General features: G+C 43.5%; 1 protein-coding gene across 1 annotated transcript; it reads left to right on the top strand.

Moving 5' to 3' along the window:
* The first annotated feature begins 580 nt into the window (after positions 1 to 580).
* On the top strand, positions 581 to 18,742 carry PPIL1 (peptidylprolyl isomerase like 1). Its single transcript, XM_068558205.1, has 4 exons — positions 581 to 721; positions 3,238 to 3,392; positions 16,939 to 17,007; positions 17,549 to 18,742. Exons 1-4 carry the CDS (start codon positions 666 to 668, stop codon positions 17,767 to 17,769), a joined length of 501 nt encoding a protein of 166 aa, XP_068414306.1. The 5' UTR covers positions 581 to 665; the 3' UTR covers positions 17,770 to 18,742.
* Positions 18,743 to 20,999: the final 2,257 nt, after the last annotated feature.

Below are 20,999 nucleotides of genomic sequence, written 5' to 3'. Positions count from 1 at the left end.
TCTTCCCTGTCCTTCCCTCTCCCGTCTCTCCAGACTCTGCCTTTGGAGTCTAGAAGCTCTGATTTGCTGTATGGCTATGGACAAATAAGTCATTTAACTGCTGAATCTCAGTTTTCACATCTGAAAAATGGGAATAATAACATCTACTTTATAGGATTGTTTTGCGGAGTAGATTATAATGTTCAAGTGCTCTGTAAATATACAGCGCCTTACAAGCGTTAGTTACTGGCGTCTCTCATCTCTATTCCCTTCCACTCTTCCTCTCCTTAGATTGTGGGACTAGGGAATTCTTCCAAATTAAAGGTTAGGATTTAACGCCAATAGAAGTGCAGATTTGCTGGTTGGTCACGCCTTCCACGCCTAAAAGACAATCAGAGCGTCCGGAGAGTGGCGCGGTATCTCTCCAGTTGGAGACCACCTTTTATAGAGCTTGCACTTTTCTCCGTCCTTGCGGACAGCTTGCTTTCGCCTTGCACCCCAGATTCTCGTCCTTGGAGGTGGGGGTCCTTCCCCCTCCTTGTCTCAAGCCCCCAAATTTTAGCATCGCTAGAGTTGAATGGCGGGAACCGGAAGTGTGTGCAGCGGCGGCGGGTCCCCGGCGAATCGGGTCCCAGGCGAATCGCCGGAAGTAGCAATTGCTACGGGAGGTTTCCGCCAGCTTCGCTATGGCGGCGATCCCTCCAGACTCCTGGCAGCCGCCCAACGTATACTTGGAGACCAGGTGAGGGCCCGGCCTCTGGGGCTGGACTGGCGGAGGCGACGCGGAGCCCAGGCTTAGCCGCGGGGCTGGGTTCCCGGCGCGCTCCTTCGGGAGGCCGACCTCCTCGTGGAGCCGCGGTCGTGGCGGCAGCCTGAGGGCTGAGTGGGGACCGCCACTGCCCGCGTCCGAGCTCCGCACCGACTCGCGCTGAGACTTTAGCGACAGAGGCCCGATTGCCTTCCTCTCACCCCTCCGTTCGTTCATCCTTTCATTCAACTAACGTGTATTGAATCTACAGGCCGGGGACGTAGGATCTGAGGGTCAGAGGTGGATAAAACACAGCCTTGCCTTTAGAAGCTTACAGTATAGTGAAGGAGACAGATTTGTAAATATTAAGGTTGTAAGTAGCACAGTTGTATAAACAGATTTTTAGGAGAACACAGGAAGAAGCACATTTATTCTCTCCTATCAAAGAGTGGTAATATTGAGCACCAAACAGCTAGTGCCATGCCCCTGATGTGTAGCATCACATTTAGTTTAATCCTCTTAGCAACTCAGATCATGTAGGTACAATTCCAGCTTCTCTCCAGTTTTAGCAGAAGAAATGTCAAAATTTACAGAGTAAATGGCTTGATTAAACCCATGTAGCTAGTAAGTAGGGGAACCTCATTTGGAGCCTGGTCTGTCTGCCTTATGTGCTAGGTTCTTTAGCCCCATTCATTCCATTGCTTCCTTGGAAAAAGTTAAAAGTGATCTTTCCAAAGTAGGACAAATAACCTTAAGTAACTTCTTACTACTACAACAGTATAAAATTGAAATTTTGTAGTCTGATCTTCATCCTGGCCTTTGCCTACCTCTCTCCCTACATCTGCTGTTCTCACACCAGCAGCCAAGGTCCAGCCATCGTCTTTCCATCTTTCTATTCTTGCCCATGCTGCTTTTCCACCAGAGCACAGTTCTCTCAGATGCTGCTTTTGCCCCTTGGCCATTTTCCCCACCTTCTTAATGAGAAAATTCTACTTTTTCTGGCCTCAACTTGAAAGTATGTTATTTCTGAACTCACCTGTTAGTTTTTTTAATTACAGCATAAATCAAAATTTAAAATCCAAGCAGTTGTAGAAGTGTATAGAATGAGAAGTGAAAGCCACTCCTCTCTGTAAAAACACCATTAATAGTTTGTTGGATGACCATCCAGATCTTTTTCTCTGTACACATAGGCATCTCTTTTATGTTCTATTTTTAAACAATAATAAGATTGTATGACCATATTGTATATATATATTTGTTTTCTGTAATTTGCTCTTCTTCCGCACACTAGTACACGCAGCCTTCCGTAGTATGGATATTTCATATTTTAGTCATTCCCTCTTTGAAGACTTAAATTGCCTCTCATATTTTTTTTTGTTAGGACAAATACTGGCATAAACATCCTTGCACATATTGTATCCTTAAGCATTTTTGTAAGTTTCTCCATAGACTAGAAACTTAGAAGTTGAAATTGCTGTCAAAAGGTATGCACATTTCAAATTTGTATAGGTATTTTCTGGTTGCCATTCCAAAAAGTTATTCCCTGTATTTTACAAATATCCACCAGAATGTTGCTCCGTGAGAGGAAAAGCACTTAGAACTGTATCTTGCACAGAGTAGTTGTTAATCCGTGTTGAATGTTAGGAGTGTGAAGGACGAATTGCCAGTAGAAAGGCTTTTAGAAAACTATGTTCTAGCACATACTACATTTGTTAATAGAGTGCTTACACTGTGCTTGGCGCTGGGTATTCAGGCTATACAGAGTTGACTCAGCTCACACATTCTTGGAGCTTAAAGTCTAGGTGAGTGATGAAATGGAGGGGAAGGCACCTGTCCTAAGTCTTACTTCTTCCTTTTCCTTAGCACTACTTCAAGGGGAAAAGCACTCATCACACTGGGCAGGTGTAAAGCTTTGAAGTAATCAGATTTTGCCTTTGTTGTACTCTTCCTAAATACACACAAACTGTACCTTTTTTTTTTCCCATTAAATTTTTTAATGAATAGGTAGTAATTTACATAGCTCAAAAATACAAAAGCTTAAAAAAGATATTCACTGAAAACCTTCCTGTCTCCCATTTACCCACTTTCCACCCCCACCCAGAAACTTATGTATGTATAAATAAATTTGAATTCCCAATATTTTAATGTCCAACTTAAAAAAAATTACAAATTAAGCGTAAGATTTTTTTTCCCCTAATTCAGGGGTTGGTTATATTGGTTATATTGGTATAGTGATTTCTTGTGTACAAGGTGTTAGAATTTTTAGTTGTCCATGGTTATTTTGCTTAAAAGAAGTACCAGAAGCCCCTGCATGTTTTACTCAAAGGAGGTATCTGTGTTTATGTTATTTGCATTGTGTTGTTTTCCTTTGCTGAGCATGAAATCTGATATTTATCATAATTTCATGATTTATAAGCTTGAAAAGGAAGAGTCATGGAGCAGTCCCATAATGTTTCTGTCTGCTGTGACCTTGTTCTTGACTGGAGCTCTACTGTCCTCTCCCCCTGCAGCATGGGGATCATCGTGCTGGAGCTGTACTGGAAGCATGCTCCAAAGACTTGTAAGAACTTTGCTGAATTGGCTCGTCGAGGTTACTACAATGGCACCAAATTCCACAGAATCATCAAAGACTTTATGATCCAGGGAGGTGACCCAACAGGGACAGGTACAGTTAAGTCAACGTTAGTTTCTGAAGCCTCATCCTGTTATAACTGGGTAGAAGGTAGTCAGGGCTCTCTTCCACATACCAGGGACTGGGTTAGTTGATTCTGGTGACTACTCCTGCCCTTGCTAGCACACCCCCTTCCCCAAACACACACAAGTGGAATTGACCAGAAACCAATCTTGACTCCCGGACTTTATAGAGTTTCTCATAACTTCTGTGTATTGCTTTCTAAGAGCAAATAATGTTTGCCTGAATTATAGTACTGCATAGAGTAGTCTGGATAATCAGGAGTAAAGAAGGACATTTGCAGTGTTTTGAGGAAAAGAAAATAGTGAGTTCTTAGATTGATTCATTCATTTAACAAATACTGAGCACCTGCCTTGTGTCACATATTTTTGTGAGCTCTGGGATATGGCTGTGCCTAGACGAAAAAAAAGAAAACCCAAACTTCCTGCTCTCAATAAAGCAGGAAAAGGATGTGGGGATGGGACTTTAGTAGAAAGGTCAGGGAAGTCCTGTCTGAAAGATGTGATTGGAACAGAGATCTGAAGGAAATGAAGGAATGAACCTTGTGACTGAGAGAAGAACATTCCCAGGGAGGGAAGAGTAGACCCAGAGGCTGTGAGGCAGGAGCCTACATAGGAGATCATGTAGGACCTTGTAGGGCATAGTAGAGACTTTGGGTTTTATTCTGAATAAGATGGGAGCCATTAGAAGGTTTTGAGCAAAGGAGTGACATGATCTGACTTATTCTTTAAAAAGATCACTCTGGGAATTCCCTGGCGGTCCAGTGGTTAGGGGTCTGTGCTTCCACTGCAGGGGGCACGGGTTCAATCGCTGGTCGTCAGGGAACTAAGATCCCACATGCTGTGTGGCACAGCCAAAAAAAAAAGATCACTCTGACTGCTGTTTGGAGACTAGATGATGTGGGGCAAGAGTGAGAGCTGGGAACCAGTTAGAAAGCTGCTGTAGTCATCCAGTCTAGATATATGTGGTTGGACTAGCCTGATAGCAGAGAAGGTGGTGAGAAGTGACTGGATTCAGGTTACATTTTGATAGAAATGGAGCCAGTGGGATTTGCTGAGGTTGGAAGCTGGGAAGGACAGGCGTGTGAGAGAAAGAGATTGGAAAGAGAGTGGAAATGTTGATTAATGGGATATGAGTGTGGAGTTCATGGAAAGGTCTGAGATGTAGGTATGAATTTGGGAGTTATCATCGTTTAGTTGGGATTTATTAGTGAAATTGGTAGATGCCAACATTTATAAGTTTCAAGGGCCCTTGCTTCCCAGTCTGCATTTTCTCTCTGCTAATTCCTATTCCTGCTCTTTTGCCTTTAAATAAGCTTGGTTCTCTCGGTGGCAGTTTTTTCTCAGTCTTTTTCTTCCTGGTCATTCTCAGTTGTCCTTTATTTATCCTTTATGACGAAGAGGCATTCTATTTTTTCAATATATATGGACACATTTCAAAATATAGAATATAGAGGAAAGTAGAGAAAAAGAACAAAAAAATCACTCATAAGAGGGAATTTCCTGATGGTCCAGTGGTTAGGACTCCCTGGTTGGGGAGCTAAGATCCCGCAAGCTGTGCGGCGTGGCCAAAGAAGAAAAGAAAAGAAAAAAAAAATCACTCATAAGTTTACCTCCTAAAGATTCCTAACCACCATTAGCTATTCCCCCAATGTCCCACCTCTCAGAAATGATGAACGTTAACTTTTGGTGGCCATTATTCTAGACATCTTTCTTTTCAGATACCTAGTTAAAAGGATGGATAACTAGCTAGATGGAAATAATTTCAAGAGAATAGGCTATGTCATGCATGCTATTGTTTCTAAAACAAAAAGTATTTTATTTAATTTTGTATATACTTAACAGAAAAATTGACTTCCTGCTATGAAAGATGAGGCAATTAGTACTTAAATTTCTACCCATTCTTATTGTTTAGGAAAAACTTAGTTTTACTTGCTTCCTGTGTTGGGAAAAACTCAGTTCTTCCCTCCTGGGTTTTTCCTTTACTTTCATATGCTCGCACAGAACACTTCACTGACACTTCTGGTCACCAAATGTATGGAATTTTTTCCCCACAACAAGCAGCTCCCTGTGACACCAGCTGTGTTTGATTAATTTGCTAGAGCAGGTCAGAGAACTCAGGGAAACCTAAGTGCTTACTTACATTTACCAGTTTATTAAAGGATATTGTAAGGGATACAGATGAACAGAGATGCTTCAGGTGAGGTCTGGGAAGGTGCTGAGAATGGGAAATTCTATCCCCATGGAGTTGGGGTGCATCACCCTCCCAGGGTGGATATGTTCGTCTGCTTTGAAACTCTATAAACTCTGTGCTATTGGGATTTTATGGAGGCTTCCTCATGTAGGCATGATCAATTATTAGCTCCATTTCTAGCCTTTCTCCCCTCCTTCCCTCTCTGGAGAAGGGGGTGGGGCAGGCACTGAAAATTCCAAGCTTCTAATCATGACTTGGTCTTTCTGGTGACCAGCCCCCATCCAGGATTCCACCCAGAGTCACCTCATTAGAACAAAAGATGGTCCTAGTGCTCTAATCACTTAGGAATTTATAAGGGTTTCAGGAGCCCTGCGTCAGGGATAGGGTCAAAGACCAAATATTAGAACAAGAGACGCTCCTAGTGTTCTTACCACTTAGGAATTTACAAGGGTTTTAGAGGCTCTGTGCCAGGAACCAGGGGCATCTATATGTCTCTCTCTCTCTCTCTCTCTATATATATATGTATATATAGATATATCTTTTTTTCTATTATCTCACACCTGTCCTCCCTCCCTTGCTCCCACTTTTTTGTTGTTAGTTTTATTTTTCCTTATCAGAGTTTACAGCATTTTCCATTCTGCATCCGTGAGTCCCTCAGTTACAGTGTGGATTCTACATTTCAGAGGGTTCAGTGCTCACCACTAGGCTTTTCTATTCACAAGTGGTAGAAGGCAGAATATATTGTTGAGTGGTTTTTATTGCAAGGGCTGGAGGGTGTTATATTTTCAAACTCAATCATGTTTGAGAATTTCTGCCAGTTACGCTTATAGTTGAAAAAGATCATGACTTATTTACTATTCTTGGGCCAGACTAATTCTCTCAGATCTTTTTAGACAATTCTGCTCCATTGCCTTCTGGTTTTGAACATGGCTTTGGAGAATACTGAGGCCGGATTTACTCCTTCCTTCAGTTCAGGGAAATTTTTTTATTTGTATTTCTGAATATTTTCTCTGTTACACTTACTAGATTTTCTGTTTCAGGAAACTAGTTATTCTTTATTTCATTGCCTTTGCCTTCCATATCTGTCACATTTCTCCTGAGTAAGTGAGGTGATGTTTTTCGATTTTTTCCTGCATCCATTGAAATAATCTCAGACCTTTACTCTGTGCCTTATTCAGTTTTGAGCCCTGTCTATTCTGTTCTTTACTGCTCTAATTTATTTATTAGTGCTGTCTTGGTGTCATTTGGCTCTCAGTCTGTTTCCTCAGCTCTGCAATCTTTTCACCTTATTCTGTTGATTTGTTATCTTGTGTTTGAGCTCTTGTTTTCTTGGATTCTTATTTTTGTTGAAGCATCTGTAGCTGAGACAACCATGGAGAAGCCCTTCTTGGATTATATTTTCTCCCTTCTTTCTCTCCTTCCATTTGTTGTGTATGTTTGCATAGTCTCTGTGCCATTTCTTGTTGTCAAATCCACGCTTAACGTCGGAACCTGCATTGACCTTACCTTTTATTTGCTTGGGTACAGTGTAAGTGGATTCTCTTTGCCACTCTCCCTACCTTTGTGGGACTAAGTGGATTCTCTTTGTCACTCTCCCTACCTTTGTGGGACCAGTCATCTTCCCCATCCCAAGTGCTAGGTTGCTTTCTTTCCATTTTATTCTAGCCTGCTGAGGGTGTGGGAGAGAACACCGGCTCAGCTCATGCTGAGTGAGCCCCTGTGGGAGGGCTGACTTCTGTTCTGTCTTCCGAGACTCCATGCCGGTGGTGTCCCTCTACCCCCACCCCAGGCCCTGGGTAGCCCCTGAGTATAGCTGTAGCAGAGGGAAAAGAGCCTCATACCTTTTTTCGTTTTCAGCTGGGTTTCTATAACAGAAGACATATTAGCGAGAGAAAAGCATACAAATTTATTTAATATAAGTTCTGCATGACATTTCCTTTATAGGGAAATGAAGACCTGAAGAAGGGGTTACCTTGAGCGTTTCTAGGCTAGGTTTGATAAAGAGTGGAAAGTTGTGGGGAAATGTGAGCGGACAAAAGGGGTATGAGTATAAGCTCAGTGTAGTAAACTAGGGGAGACTTAGCAAGGCTTGTTCGTTCAGATTCGTCTTGGGTGTCCCTCTTTCATGAAAGTAGGGATGTTCCTTTCCTCCAGGTATACGGAGGGGACCTCTCACTTGAGAGTCTTATGACCCACTTCAGGGGAATGTCAGAAAGTCCTTCCTGCACCTGCCGTTTCTCACATTCCTTCAACTTGAAATACTCATTATGCCAGGGTGCCTTATTTTGGAGTAGCATGTCCTGATCCCTGTCATGGCCCTGTGTTCCTCCACCTAACTAAGGTGGTCGTTGCTATTACCCTGACCTGCCACTCCTGAGCGCCTGTGGTGTGTGGGCTTCTGTCTTCAAGGGCTTCTCCTTAACTTCTTCAGGGCTGTTCACCCACTCCCCTTGTTGGCTTCTCAAAATTGGAGGGTATTTGTGAGAATTCTCTGGGTGACACTCCTCCTTTCCTGATTACTACTTTTCAGGAGTACAGGCAGAAGAATCTCTTATTTCTTTCCCTGACTGACTCTTTTCAGAATCTTTGGAATAAGTTTGTCTCCCTTTTCTTATTTGGTTGTTGCTGATGAATTTTTGGCTTTGAAAACAATTGAATTTTTTGTGTTTGCCTCATCGGTTATTGGGGAAGGCTAAGTCTAATTCTGCTTCAGTCCACTTTCTTTATCTGAAAATGTCCTGTCAACACTTTGTTGTACTTCTTTCCTATCTTCTTCCTCTTTCTTGTTGTTATGAGATAAAATTTTAATTCATAACACCAGTGAACTGAGAGTTCTTGATTAGTGTACAAGAATTGGAAGTGACTCAGATGTGAGTGCCCTTGTCAGAGCTTCCCTGTATTTCTGTAATTAGTTTGCAATCCTTCATAATGTCACATTTCCATGATGTAATTTTAATGAAATTGAATCACTCAAAAGATTTCCAAATAATTGCATCCAGCCTCAAGTATAGTGAGTGGTTGAGCTAAGCCTTTTGGCAGGCTTATGGTGGAAGGCAAACAGGAGTTAGGCCCTCCTGGGTCACTAGTATGGACTGCTGGCTGACTAGGTAACATAATTTTTGCTGAACATCTCAGATGACCAGCATGTGGCATTCTGGGCTCTTCAGCAGGTCGATGTAGCTTTTCTATCCCCGATGTATCCTTTCTGTCCTTCAGTCCGGCTCCTCTGGAACTATACTTTCCATGGTCTTTCTTTTTTTTTTAATTAATTAATTTATTTTTGGCTGCATTGGGTCTTCGTTGCTGCATGCAGGCTTTTCTAGTTGCGGCGAGCAGGGGCTACTCTTCATTGTGGTGTGTGGGTTTCTCATTGTGGTGGCTTCTCCTGTTGTGGAGCACAGGCTCTAGGCGCGAGGGCTTCAGTAGTTGTGGCACATCGGCTCAGTAGTTGTGGCTCGTGGGCTCTAGAGCACAGGCTCAGTAGTTGTGGCACACGGGCTTAGTTGCTCCACAGCATGTGGGATCTTCCCAGACAAGGGATCGAACCCGTGTCCCCTGCATTGGCAGGCGGATTCTTAACCACTGTGCCACCAGGGAAGTCCTCCAGGGTCTTTCTGATACACCTTTGCCAGATGTTTTCTCAATTCAGATGTCTTTGACTTTGACCTCTTGCTTCATTTTAAACCATTTTTCTTCTTTTAAATTTCCTTTATTGTAATAACTCTATGCTGGCTCTTCTCTTAGCCCTCTGAATGTCTTTTCTCTGTTTTCTACTAACTTCTTCTCTTTCTCCTCTCCCTGTAAGACATGGCATCCTATCAAGCTCTTCCTTTCACGTTTCCAGCTCTGCATGTAGCCTCACGGTGCTCACCAGCTGCAGTGATTACAGTGATTAATTACGTGCTGATGATGCTGTGTGTCACCCTCACTCTGATTTCGTCTCACCTCTTAGTAGCTCCAGGAACACCTGAAATTTCACGTGTTGAACAGCAAGCTCTTGTTAATTTTATTCATTTGATGAATATTTGCTAAGAGTCTGTGGGGTATCCTGTACTATTCTAAGGCCTGTGAGGAGTATTTAAGCATTAGAAGCCAAGGCATTTTTCTCTTCCTTGCAGAGAACCCTGCCCTGCCAAGAAGACAGTGTATTCATTATAAGAAACAACTAGAAAGTAATAATATGATAAATATGCAAATGCATGGTGGTATGCTATGGATTATGTATAGAACATTTGTTGGGATAATTCATAATGAGAGAAAAAGTACAGTGGAATGGGGTTAGAATGGGATGGAGTAATATTTTGAGGTGGGCCTTGAAGGAAATGCAGGATTTTAACTTTTGAGAGGACAGGGAAGGGCATTTTATTGATAGATTTAGGAAGAAGAGTGAATACAGAATGGAGGCACAAGTGACACACATGTAAGGTGTGAAGGAGAACCCACCACCCCAGGTGTCACGTCTCATGCTGGACTGGCTCTGTGACGTGACCCAGCCATCTCTCCACGCCCAGGACAGATGCATAAAATGTGATTTCTGAGACCCCCGAACTGCATGCTTAGGGGAGAGTAAGGGAGGAGCAGTTTGGGGCAGAGTGCACAGAGTAGTAGGAGATAGCATGGGGGTTAAGATTGGGCCAGTTCATGGAGACTCCCAGACGGGAGTTCAGATTTGAATTAGCATCATTCGGGGACCATATTGGACTCTTGATAAGAAAAATGTGTGAGGACATTTAATCCAGCCGTGATATACGGCAAGGTAGTGTAGTGTGGGGGTGAACAGAGGGTCGTGGAGCCCGCTGGGCTTGGGGTTGAATCTTGGCTTCACACGAACACTTACTAAGTGTTATGTTAGACAACTTATGTGACCTTGCTGAGCCTTCTTATATATAAATGGGGAGTGTGGTTATATGTACCTCATGAGGGTTGTTGTGAGTAGTAAACGAGCAGATGTTTATAAAATGGTTAGCACAGGTTCAACACAAAATAGGAGCTCAAAAAAGTATGGGTGTTTATTGTTTATTTTGGTTGTTAATTCATTTAACAGATGTCTGTTGGACTCCAGGCATTATTGTAAGAGCTGGGGATACAATAATGAATAAGAAAGCCCTCATGGAACGCTCATTCTGGTGGGAGAGACAGTGAACAAATAAGTACGTAATACACTGTCAGGTTGTGCATGACAAATGATATGGAAAAAATGATGTACAAGGGGATAGAGCAGGGATTCTCAGCCTTGGCAGTACTGGCATTTTAAGCTGGATAATTCTTCGTCGTGGGGGCCGTCCTGTGTATTGTAGAATGTTTAGCTGCATCCCTGACCTCTACTCCCTAGATGCCAGTATAAGTCCTCAGTGTGACAGCCAAAAATGTCTCCACGCGTTGTTCAGTGTCCCCAGGGGGCAGAGTCACCCCTGGTTGAGAACCACTGGGATAATGAGGGAGGTGCTACTTTGGATAGTGTGATTAGGGAAGACCTCTCTCATAAGAAGGCATTTGAGCAGAGCTCTGGATAAAATAAAGTAATGAACCATGAGAATGTCAGGGACAAGGACAATCCAGAGGGAACGGCAGTCAGAGGCCTTAGAACCAGAGTGTGCTCTGCAAGAAACAGCACAGAGGCCACTGTGGCTGGAGCAGGTGAGTGAGGGGGAGAGTGGCAGGAGGTATCAGAGAACCAGATCATGGAAAGTCTTGTAAGTTGTGATGAAGACTTTGGACTTTGTCTGAAGTGTGATGAAATGTCACTGGAGGATTTTGAGCAGAGGACTGCCATGATGAGACTTGTTTTAAAAGGATCCCCTGACTTCCACATGCAGAATAGACTGGTGTGGAAAGCAGGAGGCAAGGCCAGAAGCAGGGAGATGAATTAGAAGCTTTCATTGTTGTCAAAGCTAAAGCTTATAGTTTGCACTATGGTGATAGGGGTTCTGTTGGTTCTGGTCCTCTGGGAAGCACATGCCAAGACAGAGTGAGAAATTCAAGAGATTTAATGGGGTAACACTTGTGAAAGGTAAAGGGGGGAGGGAGCAAGTGTTGGAAGGAGAAGTCTTCACATATCAGTGCAGGTCTAACATCTGTGAAAGGAGAGAGGGAAGTGGAGAAGGAGCCAGTAGAGGAAAATGAAGAGCTGCCAGTAAGGTGGGATTTCAAGAAAGGTGACATCAACTGTCCGATGCTGCTGTTGGGTCAGGCAGGGTGAGGCCTGAGGATTGACCAGTGGATTTAATGACAACGTGGTGGTACTGATGACCTTGACAAGAGCAGTTTCAGGGAATGGTGAGGGCAAACATCTGAATGGAGAGCATTCAAGAGGCTGGAGAAGAAGTGGGGTGGGGTTTTTCTGGAAATTGATGCAGAGAAATGGGGAGATACTTGGAAGACAGTGTTGTCGTTTTTCCAAAATGTGAAATAGTAATACCATGTTTTTATGCTGATAGGAATGATCTATCAGAAAGAAAAACTGATACAGGAGAAGGGAAAATTGTAGCTGCAAAGTTCCTTAAAGGTGAATGGGATTGATTAGTATGTGGTGGTGGGATAGTCATTTGAACAATTTATTTATACAGTGTATTAATAATGGATGAAGCAAGGTAAACGGGTAGCGATATAGGAAGGAAAGTGGATTTGGTGATGAGAACCTGTGAAAGTTCTCTTCCTTTTTCTCAGTGAAATAAGAAACAAAGTTATCCACAAAGAGCAAGGAGCAGAGGGGGAATGGTGGAGGTTTGAAGACAGAGGAACTGGCGTAAACTTGGGCAGACCGCCTCCCAAGGTGGACTGTTGGTCACAACCTACAGTCGTCTCTCGCAGAAAATGCTCAGATTATCTCAGTTAAAGGAGGCTCATCATCACTGATACTACTGTGTTTGCTTCATGTTATATACTACATGGTTTCCATGCATTGTCTTACTTAATTCTCATAACAGTCCTTTGAGACATAAGTACTACTACTGTTCCTATTTTTTGGACAAGGAAACTGGGGCTTAGAGAGGGTAAGTATATTGCTTAAGGTTACACAGCTAGTAAGTGGTGGAGTGGGAACCGAAATCCAGATCTCTCTGACCCCAAAGGCAAGTGAGGAAGAGAGGACTCTATCTTAAGAGCTAAAGCTTCTTGGAGAACTGTAGTATTGTTTGCTGTGTTAGATCTGGTATCTGGCATTTGCCCTGGTAATCCAATAGTAGCTCCACTAGTCAGTTCCCCCTTCCTACTGTTACTAACAAAGTGATTGTATCAATTTGGGATGCTTCTGGCTGCAAGTAACAGAAAACCACAGAGGCTTAAACAAAGAGAGCTTTTGTTTTTCTCACATAACAAAATGTCTGGAGGTAAGCAGTTGCAGGCATTGGTTCATCTGCCCAGCAGAGTTGTCAGGGACCCAGGCTTGCTGTGTCCTTCCACTCCACCATTCTCAGTGTGTTGGCCTTTGATCTCAAACTTGTCTTATGGTTGCCAGGTGGCTGCTGCTGCTCCTGACATCACCTCTGCTTTCAAAGAAGGAAGATGAGGAAAGAGCTATGGGTGAAAGACAGGAGTGTGTTGTCCTTTTTTAATCAGGAAAGCTATAGCTTTCCTAGAAGCTCTACTCAATGGCTTCTGTTTATGTCAGTAAGTCAGAACTGGGTCATCTGGCTACCCCTAGCTGCAAACGGGACTGGTCAGTACCTGCCTTTTTTGTCTCTGAGGTTGAGGCAGGCCATGGAGAAGGGGTTGGAAATGCTCAGAGGACATCTGCGGTATCTGTTAGAGGCTCTCTTGCTGGAAGAGAGGCTTTGATTGGTTTGGTTAGTTGCCTTCTTGTGTCGAATGCCCCAGGCAGAGCTTTCACGTGGGCCTCCTAATGGCTAACTGGCTGACCTGTGGCTGCTTTAGGGCTGGATATTAATCCGTGATTCCATCAGCTGTGGCATGGGAGTGGTAGGCACAGGTAGCACCAAGTATGGTAATCTTTGTGTAAGAGACCACTCTCCATGTCTTAGATGCCACTCTAGTTCACCTTGAGAGGTTTCTACAGTCAGTGAGCAGGAGAAGGAAGAAGCACATCAGAGCAGTCTTGGGGATAAGACAGGTTTTTTGTTTTTGTGTTTTAAAGAAACAGAAAGCACAGATCATACAGAAAAAGATTAAGGAATTTCAACTGCAAAAAATTCTTTGCATGAGAAGATCCCATTAAAAGAGTGAAAAGTAAACTGGAAAAAAGTATTTGCAAAAGCATTAACTGACAAAGGATTAGTATCTAGAATAATCCTACTAATAAAATATATATAAATTTTAAAATGTGAAACCACTCGGTAGAAATGTGACTGTTGACAGAGGAGGGAAGCTAAATAGCCAGTAAACAGGAAATTACGCACAGCTTCAGGGAAACGCAGTTTAAAACACCACAAGAGATCTGACACCTTTCAGACCGACAAACGTTAGAAAAAGCCTGGCAAAAGGACCTCGAGCAGTAAGGGTGAGAGTGAGAGCACTGTGGGTGGGGCGCACATTGGGGCCACTTCTGGCAAGATAGTTGGGAAAATCTAGTACTGGTGAAATGCTGATACACTGTCAGCCTGCATATCCCCCATGAGGTATAGTCCCTGAGAGCTCCTGCACTTGTGTTTGGGAGACAGTATAGGAATGGTTATTGCAGCATGGTTTATGATAGCAAAAACATTGGAAAGATCCTAACTATCCATCACCATGAGAAAAGATTGTGTTGTAATCGTTCAGTGGAACGAATGCTACAGAGAGCTGCGTGGAACAAAATGGATGAATATCACTTACAGTGGTGACCCCAAAAAAGCTAACTGCAGAAGAATATGTAGAGTATAATACCATTTATATAAACCTAAAAACATGCAAACAGCAGTACATTTGTTTAGGGATGCATACAATGTGTAGTAGAAATGAAAATGCACAGAAATGACAAACTCCTGGTCAGAAAGAGTAGTGGTGACCTGAGAGGAAAATGAGATCCTTCACAGCAGTTGTTAGCTCTTGGGGGAGTGGTGGAGTTGGGATAGGGAAACAGGGCGTGTGTGCCTGGGGTCTTCGACGGGATTGGCCACACTTTATTTCTTGAGGGGAGGCTGCACAGTTGTTTGTCATATTATTCTTTGTATCTTTTTCTGTCTGAAATATTAAATACATTGAATAAATGTTTAAAGGAGAGGACAGAAGAGTGGAAGAACTTTGAGGGCACAGAGTTTGGAAAACAGGCCTGTGCCTGTCTCCCTTGTATCTGTACTAGAGGAGGCACACAGCATGTTTTTACCACAGAGCTTCCTAATTTTTGGCTTTATATGTGATCATTGACATCTGTTGCCTGCTCTGCACCGGAGAACTCTTTAATCACTCCCTGTCCATTTCTCCACTATTCTGCATGCCCAAAGGAATGTTTTGATTGGAATTATTTGTCTCTCTGACAATTTGCTGCAAACCCTACTGAGTTGAATTAGGTTATGAAAAGATAACATATTATGATTAAATGGTGCCTTCGAGGCCCAAACTACTTGCAATTGGTCAAACTATGCCTAGTGAGTGAAGTGGGGCTTCCATGCCCTTTCCTCTCATCTCCTTCTGATTGCTTAAACCCCCAGGCTTTATCTGTGACTCTTGACTGGCCTATCCTGTTTGTGGTGCCATTCATATGTTCGGTTTCAGTTCCTTGAGAGTGGGGCCCTGAGGTTCTGGCAGTCCTTGGCTTGCAGAGATCACACTTCCAAGGCTCAGCCTGCGGACAGACAGTGCACTGCTGAACTTCATCCTCTTCATGCTCATTCAAGCCCTGGAGGTAGGGCTTGACCTTAGTTTGTCCCCATAGCCCTCTTTCTCCTCTCTCATCTTCAGCCCTAGCACTTCTACTAACCAACCCCCACCCACCCCAAGCTCAAGCAGGAACCTTGACTCTGTAGTCAGAGGGAACATACTGGTTATATAATTGCTGTTTGGAGGTATACTGGCATGTTGGAATTTTTGGAATGAATTTTTACATAGTTTGGTAGTTCAGTAATTTTCCAGAAGCATGGGTAGCCTGGGCCAGGTGGGAGGTTTCCCCAACTCTGTTAACATTCACCCCCATTCCTGTTTGCATGAGAACAGCGTTTTCTTCCTGAACCGGGGGCTGTGACAGGCTCCCTGTGGTGGAGCATCCTAAAAGACACAGCAAAGGATTTTTTACCATGGAAACACCTTAGCAGGGCCCAGGGGCCTCTGGGGGTGGACATGGTGCTTTAACATGCTACTTTCACAGCAGGCTGTAAAAGGAAGTGAGCTCCTTGCCTCTGGCCTGTTTCCTGGCTGCCAGGCAAGCAGAGTAAGCTGATAACTCTGCTGTTCACTTTGTTTCAGGCTGTTTTGTCTTGACTGGTCAACTTGGAGAAACCGAAGTAGTTCAACAAGACATATGGTTGACTAAATAATGGATTAAGAGAGTTATCTCCTATTAGGACATTTTTTCCTATGGAAAAATCTTATTTAACGTATCATTTTTCTCTAACAACAAAACCTGGGTGCCCAGAACAGCAAGGGTATGGACTCTTGTGGATATATGAATAACCTGTGATGTTGCTAGCAAATCATTCCCAGTGCCATGTTTCTTCATATTCTCCTTACAGCACACTGCTTCTCCTCCCAATGAATTCTCCCTACTGTAATGTTATTCTTTTCTGCCACATTGCCACTCAGCACTGTCCTTGTTTCTCCTTAAGCTAGTTATCTTTGACTTAAATGAATTTTATTTTCCTTCATCTAGGTTAAGGATGACAAATAGGTTTCAATTCTTATGCCATCGCTGATCCATTAAAAATGGCTGCCTGGATTTCTGGGTTGGTAAGGATTCAGAGGCCAGTCTAAGCTCAGCAGGGAAGAATGCTGATTGATTAGCAATGTCTGTGATGGGCATAGGGTTAGGGCTTGGAGCACTCCTGTCTAAAGTACCCATAAAAATGTAAAAATTTAGGAAAACCTCTTAACACATCAAACCATGAATGGTGGTTATTTGTAGATGGTTAGATTACAGGGGACTTTAATGTTCCTTTGATAATGATCTATGTTTTCTACATTTTGACAGTGAAAATGTATTACTTTCATAAGCAGGAAAAAAGCACTCAGTGTTATTTTGAAAAGAAACGTCTTACCTAAATGAAACCAGTGATTTGAATATGCTGTGCCAGTGCTCGATTCTGCTGCTGGGCTGTGTAGTTGCAGTGTACTTAGCACGGTGCTAGGCATGCTCACTGATTTTCCTTTCCTGTACTCCAAAAGTCATTTGACCCTGGACTGTAGTTCTTGGTGTGAGGTAGAATGTGGGCTGATTGGTTTCCTGTCTTCTAACTGGCAGGTCGAGGTGGTGCATCTATCTATGGCAAGCAGTTTGAAGATGAGCTTCATCCAGACTTGAAATTCACAGGTAGGTATATGACCTGGCTGGACTGGGTACGAAGAGGGTGTGGATTTTAAAAGCTCACTCTTTTGGCTGTGATTCAAGGTGAATGCCTGACACCGTGGCCTGGTGCCACGTAGCTGCCCAGCTGCAGAGCCACAAAGAGCTCTGGCAGATTAGAGAAAGCGGCCTCAAGAGTCCTGAGCGATTCAGAGTGCCGAACTGAGTGATCTTGATTCTAACTACTTGTTGAATGTTGCTGTTATAAGCTTCCTCAAAGAAGCAGGAGACCTTCCTGAATTTTTGAGGGGAATTGAGAACATGGTCCAGAGCTTAGCAGGGATCATCATGGATAGAGGCTAGGGAGTAGGTGAAGACAAGGAAGATGAGGCCATCGGGTAGTGCAGATGTCAGCCCTTGTGCGAGGGCAGAGAGCCTGCCCTGAGGGGAAGGTTGTCTGGTCGGGTGGTTGGTCTGGCTTCTTTTTATCCCTAGGCTGGTGTTGCAGATCCAGGCTGGAGCTATGGGGGTTATTCATACTCTTTCCTCTCTTCCTTTTTCCCGCCAGGGGCTGGAATTCTCGCAATGGCCAATGCCGGGCCAGACACCAACGGCAGCCAGTTCTTTGTGACCCTGGCTCCCACCCAGTGGCTTGACGGCAAACACACCATTTTTGGCCGTGTGTGCCAGGGTATAGGAATGGTGAATCGAGTAGGAATGGTGGAAACAAACTCCCAGGACCGTCCTGTGGACGATGTGAAGATCATTAAGGCATACCCTTCTGGGTAGACTTGCTGCGCTCTTGGGCACACCCAGGTCTTCTGAGATGGCCCCAGTGAACCAGTTTCCAGGTGACCTAGAATGACACGTAACTCTAAACTGCATTTTGGTCTTGCAAATCTGAGGCGCTGAGGAGGCCTGGGGTCTTGGGTGAGTTAGAGATGGAAGTGTATTTTAATGGGATGCTTCTTTTCTCTTCCCCAGTGCCTGTGTTGACAGAGCATTTGCAGAAATGCCCATGCCTAATTGTTCACAGGTTACTGCTCACTGCAAATGACCCATACTGCTCCTTCCTGTGTGTATCTGCTCTATACACTTGGAACGAAATGAAGCCAACTCCGTCATTTCACAGTGCCTAACGAGCCTCTTCTTGCAGAAATTTATATTCTGGGCTACACTGCAGTCTTTGGTGGCTGACAGCCATAGAATTCAAAACCAAGTAGTGTCTATCAGCCTTTTTAACTGTGTGCGCCCCCTATTTCAGTCTCTTGCTTTTGTTCTTCCAGGGATTGTATGCATCTCTCTATATATTTTCCCTCTCAAAACCAGAACATCAACACTGCTGTTTCCGACACTTAGACATCCCACGCAAAGCCACATTGAATTTTTGCCAAGTGAAAAATGCATCCAACAATCAAGTTTCTAACAATGTGCCAAGTGGGGAATGATAATGTGTAATAATCGAGAAATGAATTTATTAAAAAGAAGCAGAAGCATTGACCATTTTTTCCCCAGGAAGGAGTAGAAATCTATAGTGAGCATACGGAAAGACTATGGATTCTCCTTAAAAAGCAGTATCCTCATAAAGCAGAAGCACCACTTAAGTTTTTTAACCTAAGACTTTAGAGAAACTAGATAAGAGATTTTATATATTTTTTTTTAATCTTTCTGATTTTTTTAGGGAGGGGGCGGTGAGAGAAAGGAAGTTAATACCTATGGAATACATAGAGCTTCCAAAATAAAATGCCATTGATGGTTGAAATCACTGCTGTAGTTTGATTTTAAATATTGTATGAGGTTCTAACAGCCATTTGGATCTCTGAACCATTTCAAGTAGTATTGCAGGACTGATATTCAAGTTTTCATATCATTTTAGGTTTTTGGATCTCTAGTAGACTTCTCCCATCCAAGAGTAGGTTTGACTTTAAAAAGTCAAACCTACCTTTAAAAAAGCAGTACCAAAGAAAGAAGTAAGTGATGTCGATTAGCATGTCTGAGTGAGGGGGAAGCCCCTGTAGATTAACCAAGTGGATGTGCTGAGAGGCCTGAACCATTCCCTGAACTTGGAAGAGATATACCTGCATGTCATCACAGGCCCAGAGGCAAAATGTGTTGTGGTGTTTGTTTTCTTAATTGGTTAGTTTCTTGATTGAAAAGGGGATTATAGCTTAACTGTTCATCCTTATCACTCCACATATTTTGGAAATGGTGATGGAATGGCCAAACAAGGTTCTGTTCCCCAGGCCTTCCCCATGTTCAGCCTCTTTCTCCATCTTTCTGTCTCTTTTCTCTCAAAAACAAAAAAGCAAAACCCATCAACAAACTACGTAAATGACTTTGTAACCTCCCAGAGATGGTTTTGGGGTATAGAGTACTATTCTGGGAAAATAGAAATACATTTCTTTCAGCCTGGACTGGCTGGACATAATTGGACCCACCTCTAGGAGCAAAGAATAAGACACTCAACCACTGACCTTCCAGAATTAGAATCCTGAAAATCCCTGCTTCCACCCAGGTCATGAGAGTGGTGGAAACGTATTATCGCTACTTTGAGAAGTAAAGAAGGTTGTGATTACACTTGGGAAGAGAGCTACACAGGCACAGTTCCTTGTTTCTGGATCAGTATATCAAATGTATGCCGAGGTGATCACACATGCAACATATGCCAGTTTTCATAAAGGATGTGACCTCAAAGAGTAAAACTTGAACTGTTTCAGTTTCCAGTGATTCTGCCAGTTAGCCAGAGATGTAGAAATTCCTGACTCTGTGTAAAAGGAATCCTGGTTGATCCCTTTGTCATACGAGTGTCCACACCCTCTCTGGAAAAGTACAGTTAGGACAAGTCTTGTGGAAGTGGGGTGTGCTAGGGCACAGATAGCTCATTTCAGTCACAGCTCGAATAGATCAAGGTGAAGGTAGGTTATGCAGAGAATGCAGGATGAGTTTGTAACTTAGATGGAGATTAATGAAGATAGGTTGTGGGACTGTGAGAGCTAATCAAGGGACAGGAGATATATAGCTTTGGTGGGAAGGATAGGAGATTCCAGAATTTTTAGAGAAGGCTTGACGTTGGGAGTAGATAAGCCAACGAAAGAAGCCTTCCAACAAGTGCCCATGGGATGGGTTAGAAGTTTGGTACCCAGACTGGAAAGTGTGTGGCCCCCAAGGGTCCTAGCCCAGGGTTTCTCACTCTTTGCCACACTCAAGAATCACGGGGGAGCCTGCTAGAAAGCAGATCCGGATTCAGCATCCAGCTAGAGATTCTGTGTTTCTAACCAGCTCCCAGGAGATGGTGACTGCTGGTCCAGATACTACACTTTGAGTGGTGAGGGCCTAAAGGTTACGTTTGTCGACATGAAATTGGGGTGTGGAGTGGTTCCTAGAGCATGGAGCAATCAGGACAATAACCTTTTCTTCTGCCTCCTAGACCAGTAGTGGTCTTAGAAAACTGAAGGAATTCAAAGCTCTTGGCTTTGGCTGCTAAGATTGAGCTTTAAGAAACAATGCCCTTCCACCTTCCGTTGCCATTTAGTACACCATGGACATCAGACCATGTGTGACACTAAGATCCTGTGAGGGCACCAGAGTGGGTGAGATGGTATGGTTCAGTAGACATCACAGCAATTCAGGGGAGAGGTTATCAGCAATTATGACATTGAGGGTAAGGGGCTCTGGAACCAGACTGCCAGAGTTCAGAGCCCAGCTTCACCGCTTAGCAGCAGTGTGATGAACTATTAATAGTTTCTTAATCTCTCTGTGCCTTAGTTTCCTCAACTATAAAATGAGGATAACGGTCCTAACCTCATAAGGCTATTGTGAAGATTAAATGAGCCAGAGCAGGTACTTAGAACGGGGACCAGCATTTAGGAAACAGCTGTCCTTATTACCGGCGGCCCTTGAAGCCACCACATACTTCTCCTGCCTTTTCACACCAACATTTCAGCAGGCTGACCTTGCACACCTCTCCCTCCCGCTGGGCTAACCTCTGAGAGCAAAAGCCCTTGTCTTATTCCCCTCTG

This window comes from Eschrichtius robustus, chromosome 12 (assembly GCF_028021215.1).
Source record: "Eschrichtius robustus isolate mEscRob2 chromosome 12, mEscRob2.pri, whole genome shotgun sequence".
NCBI lineage: Eukaryota > Metazoa > Chordata > Mammalia > Artiodactyla > Eschrichtiidae > Eschrichtius > Eschrichtius robustus.
The sequence above is the reverse complement of the archived record's forward strand: the minus strand, read 5'-3'. Positions and strand labels throughout refer to the sequence as shown.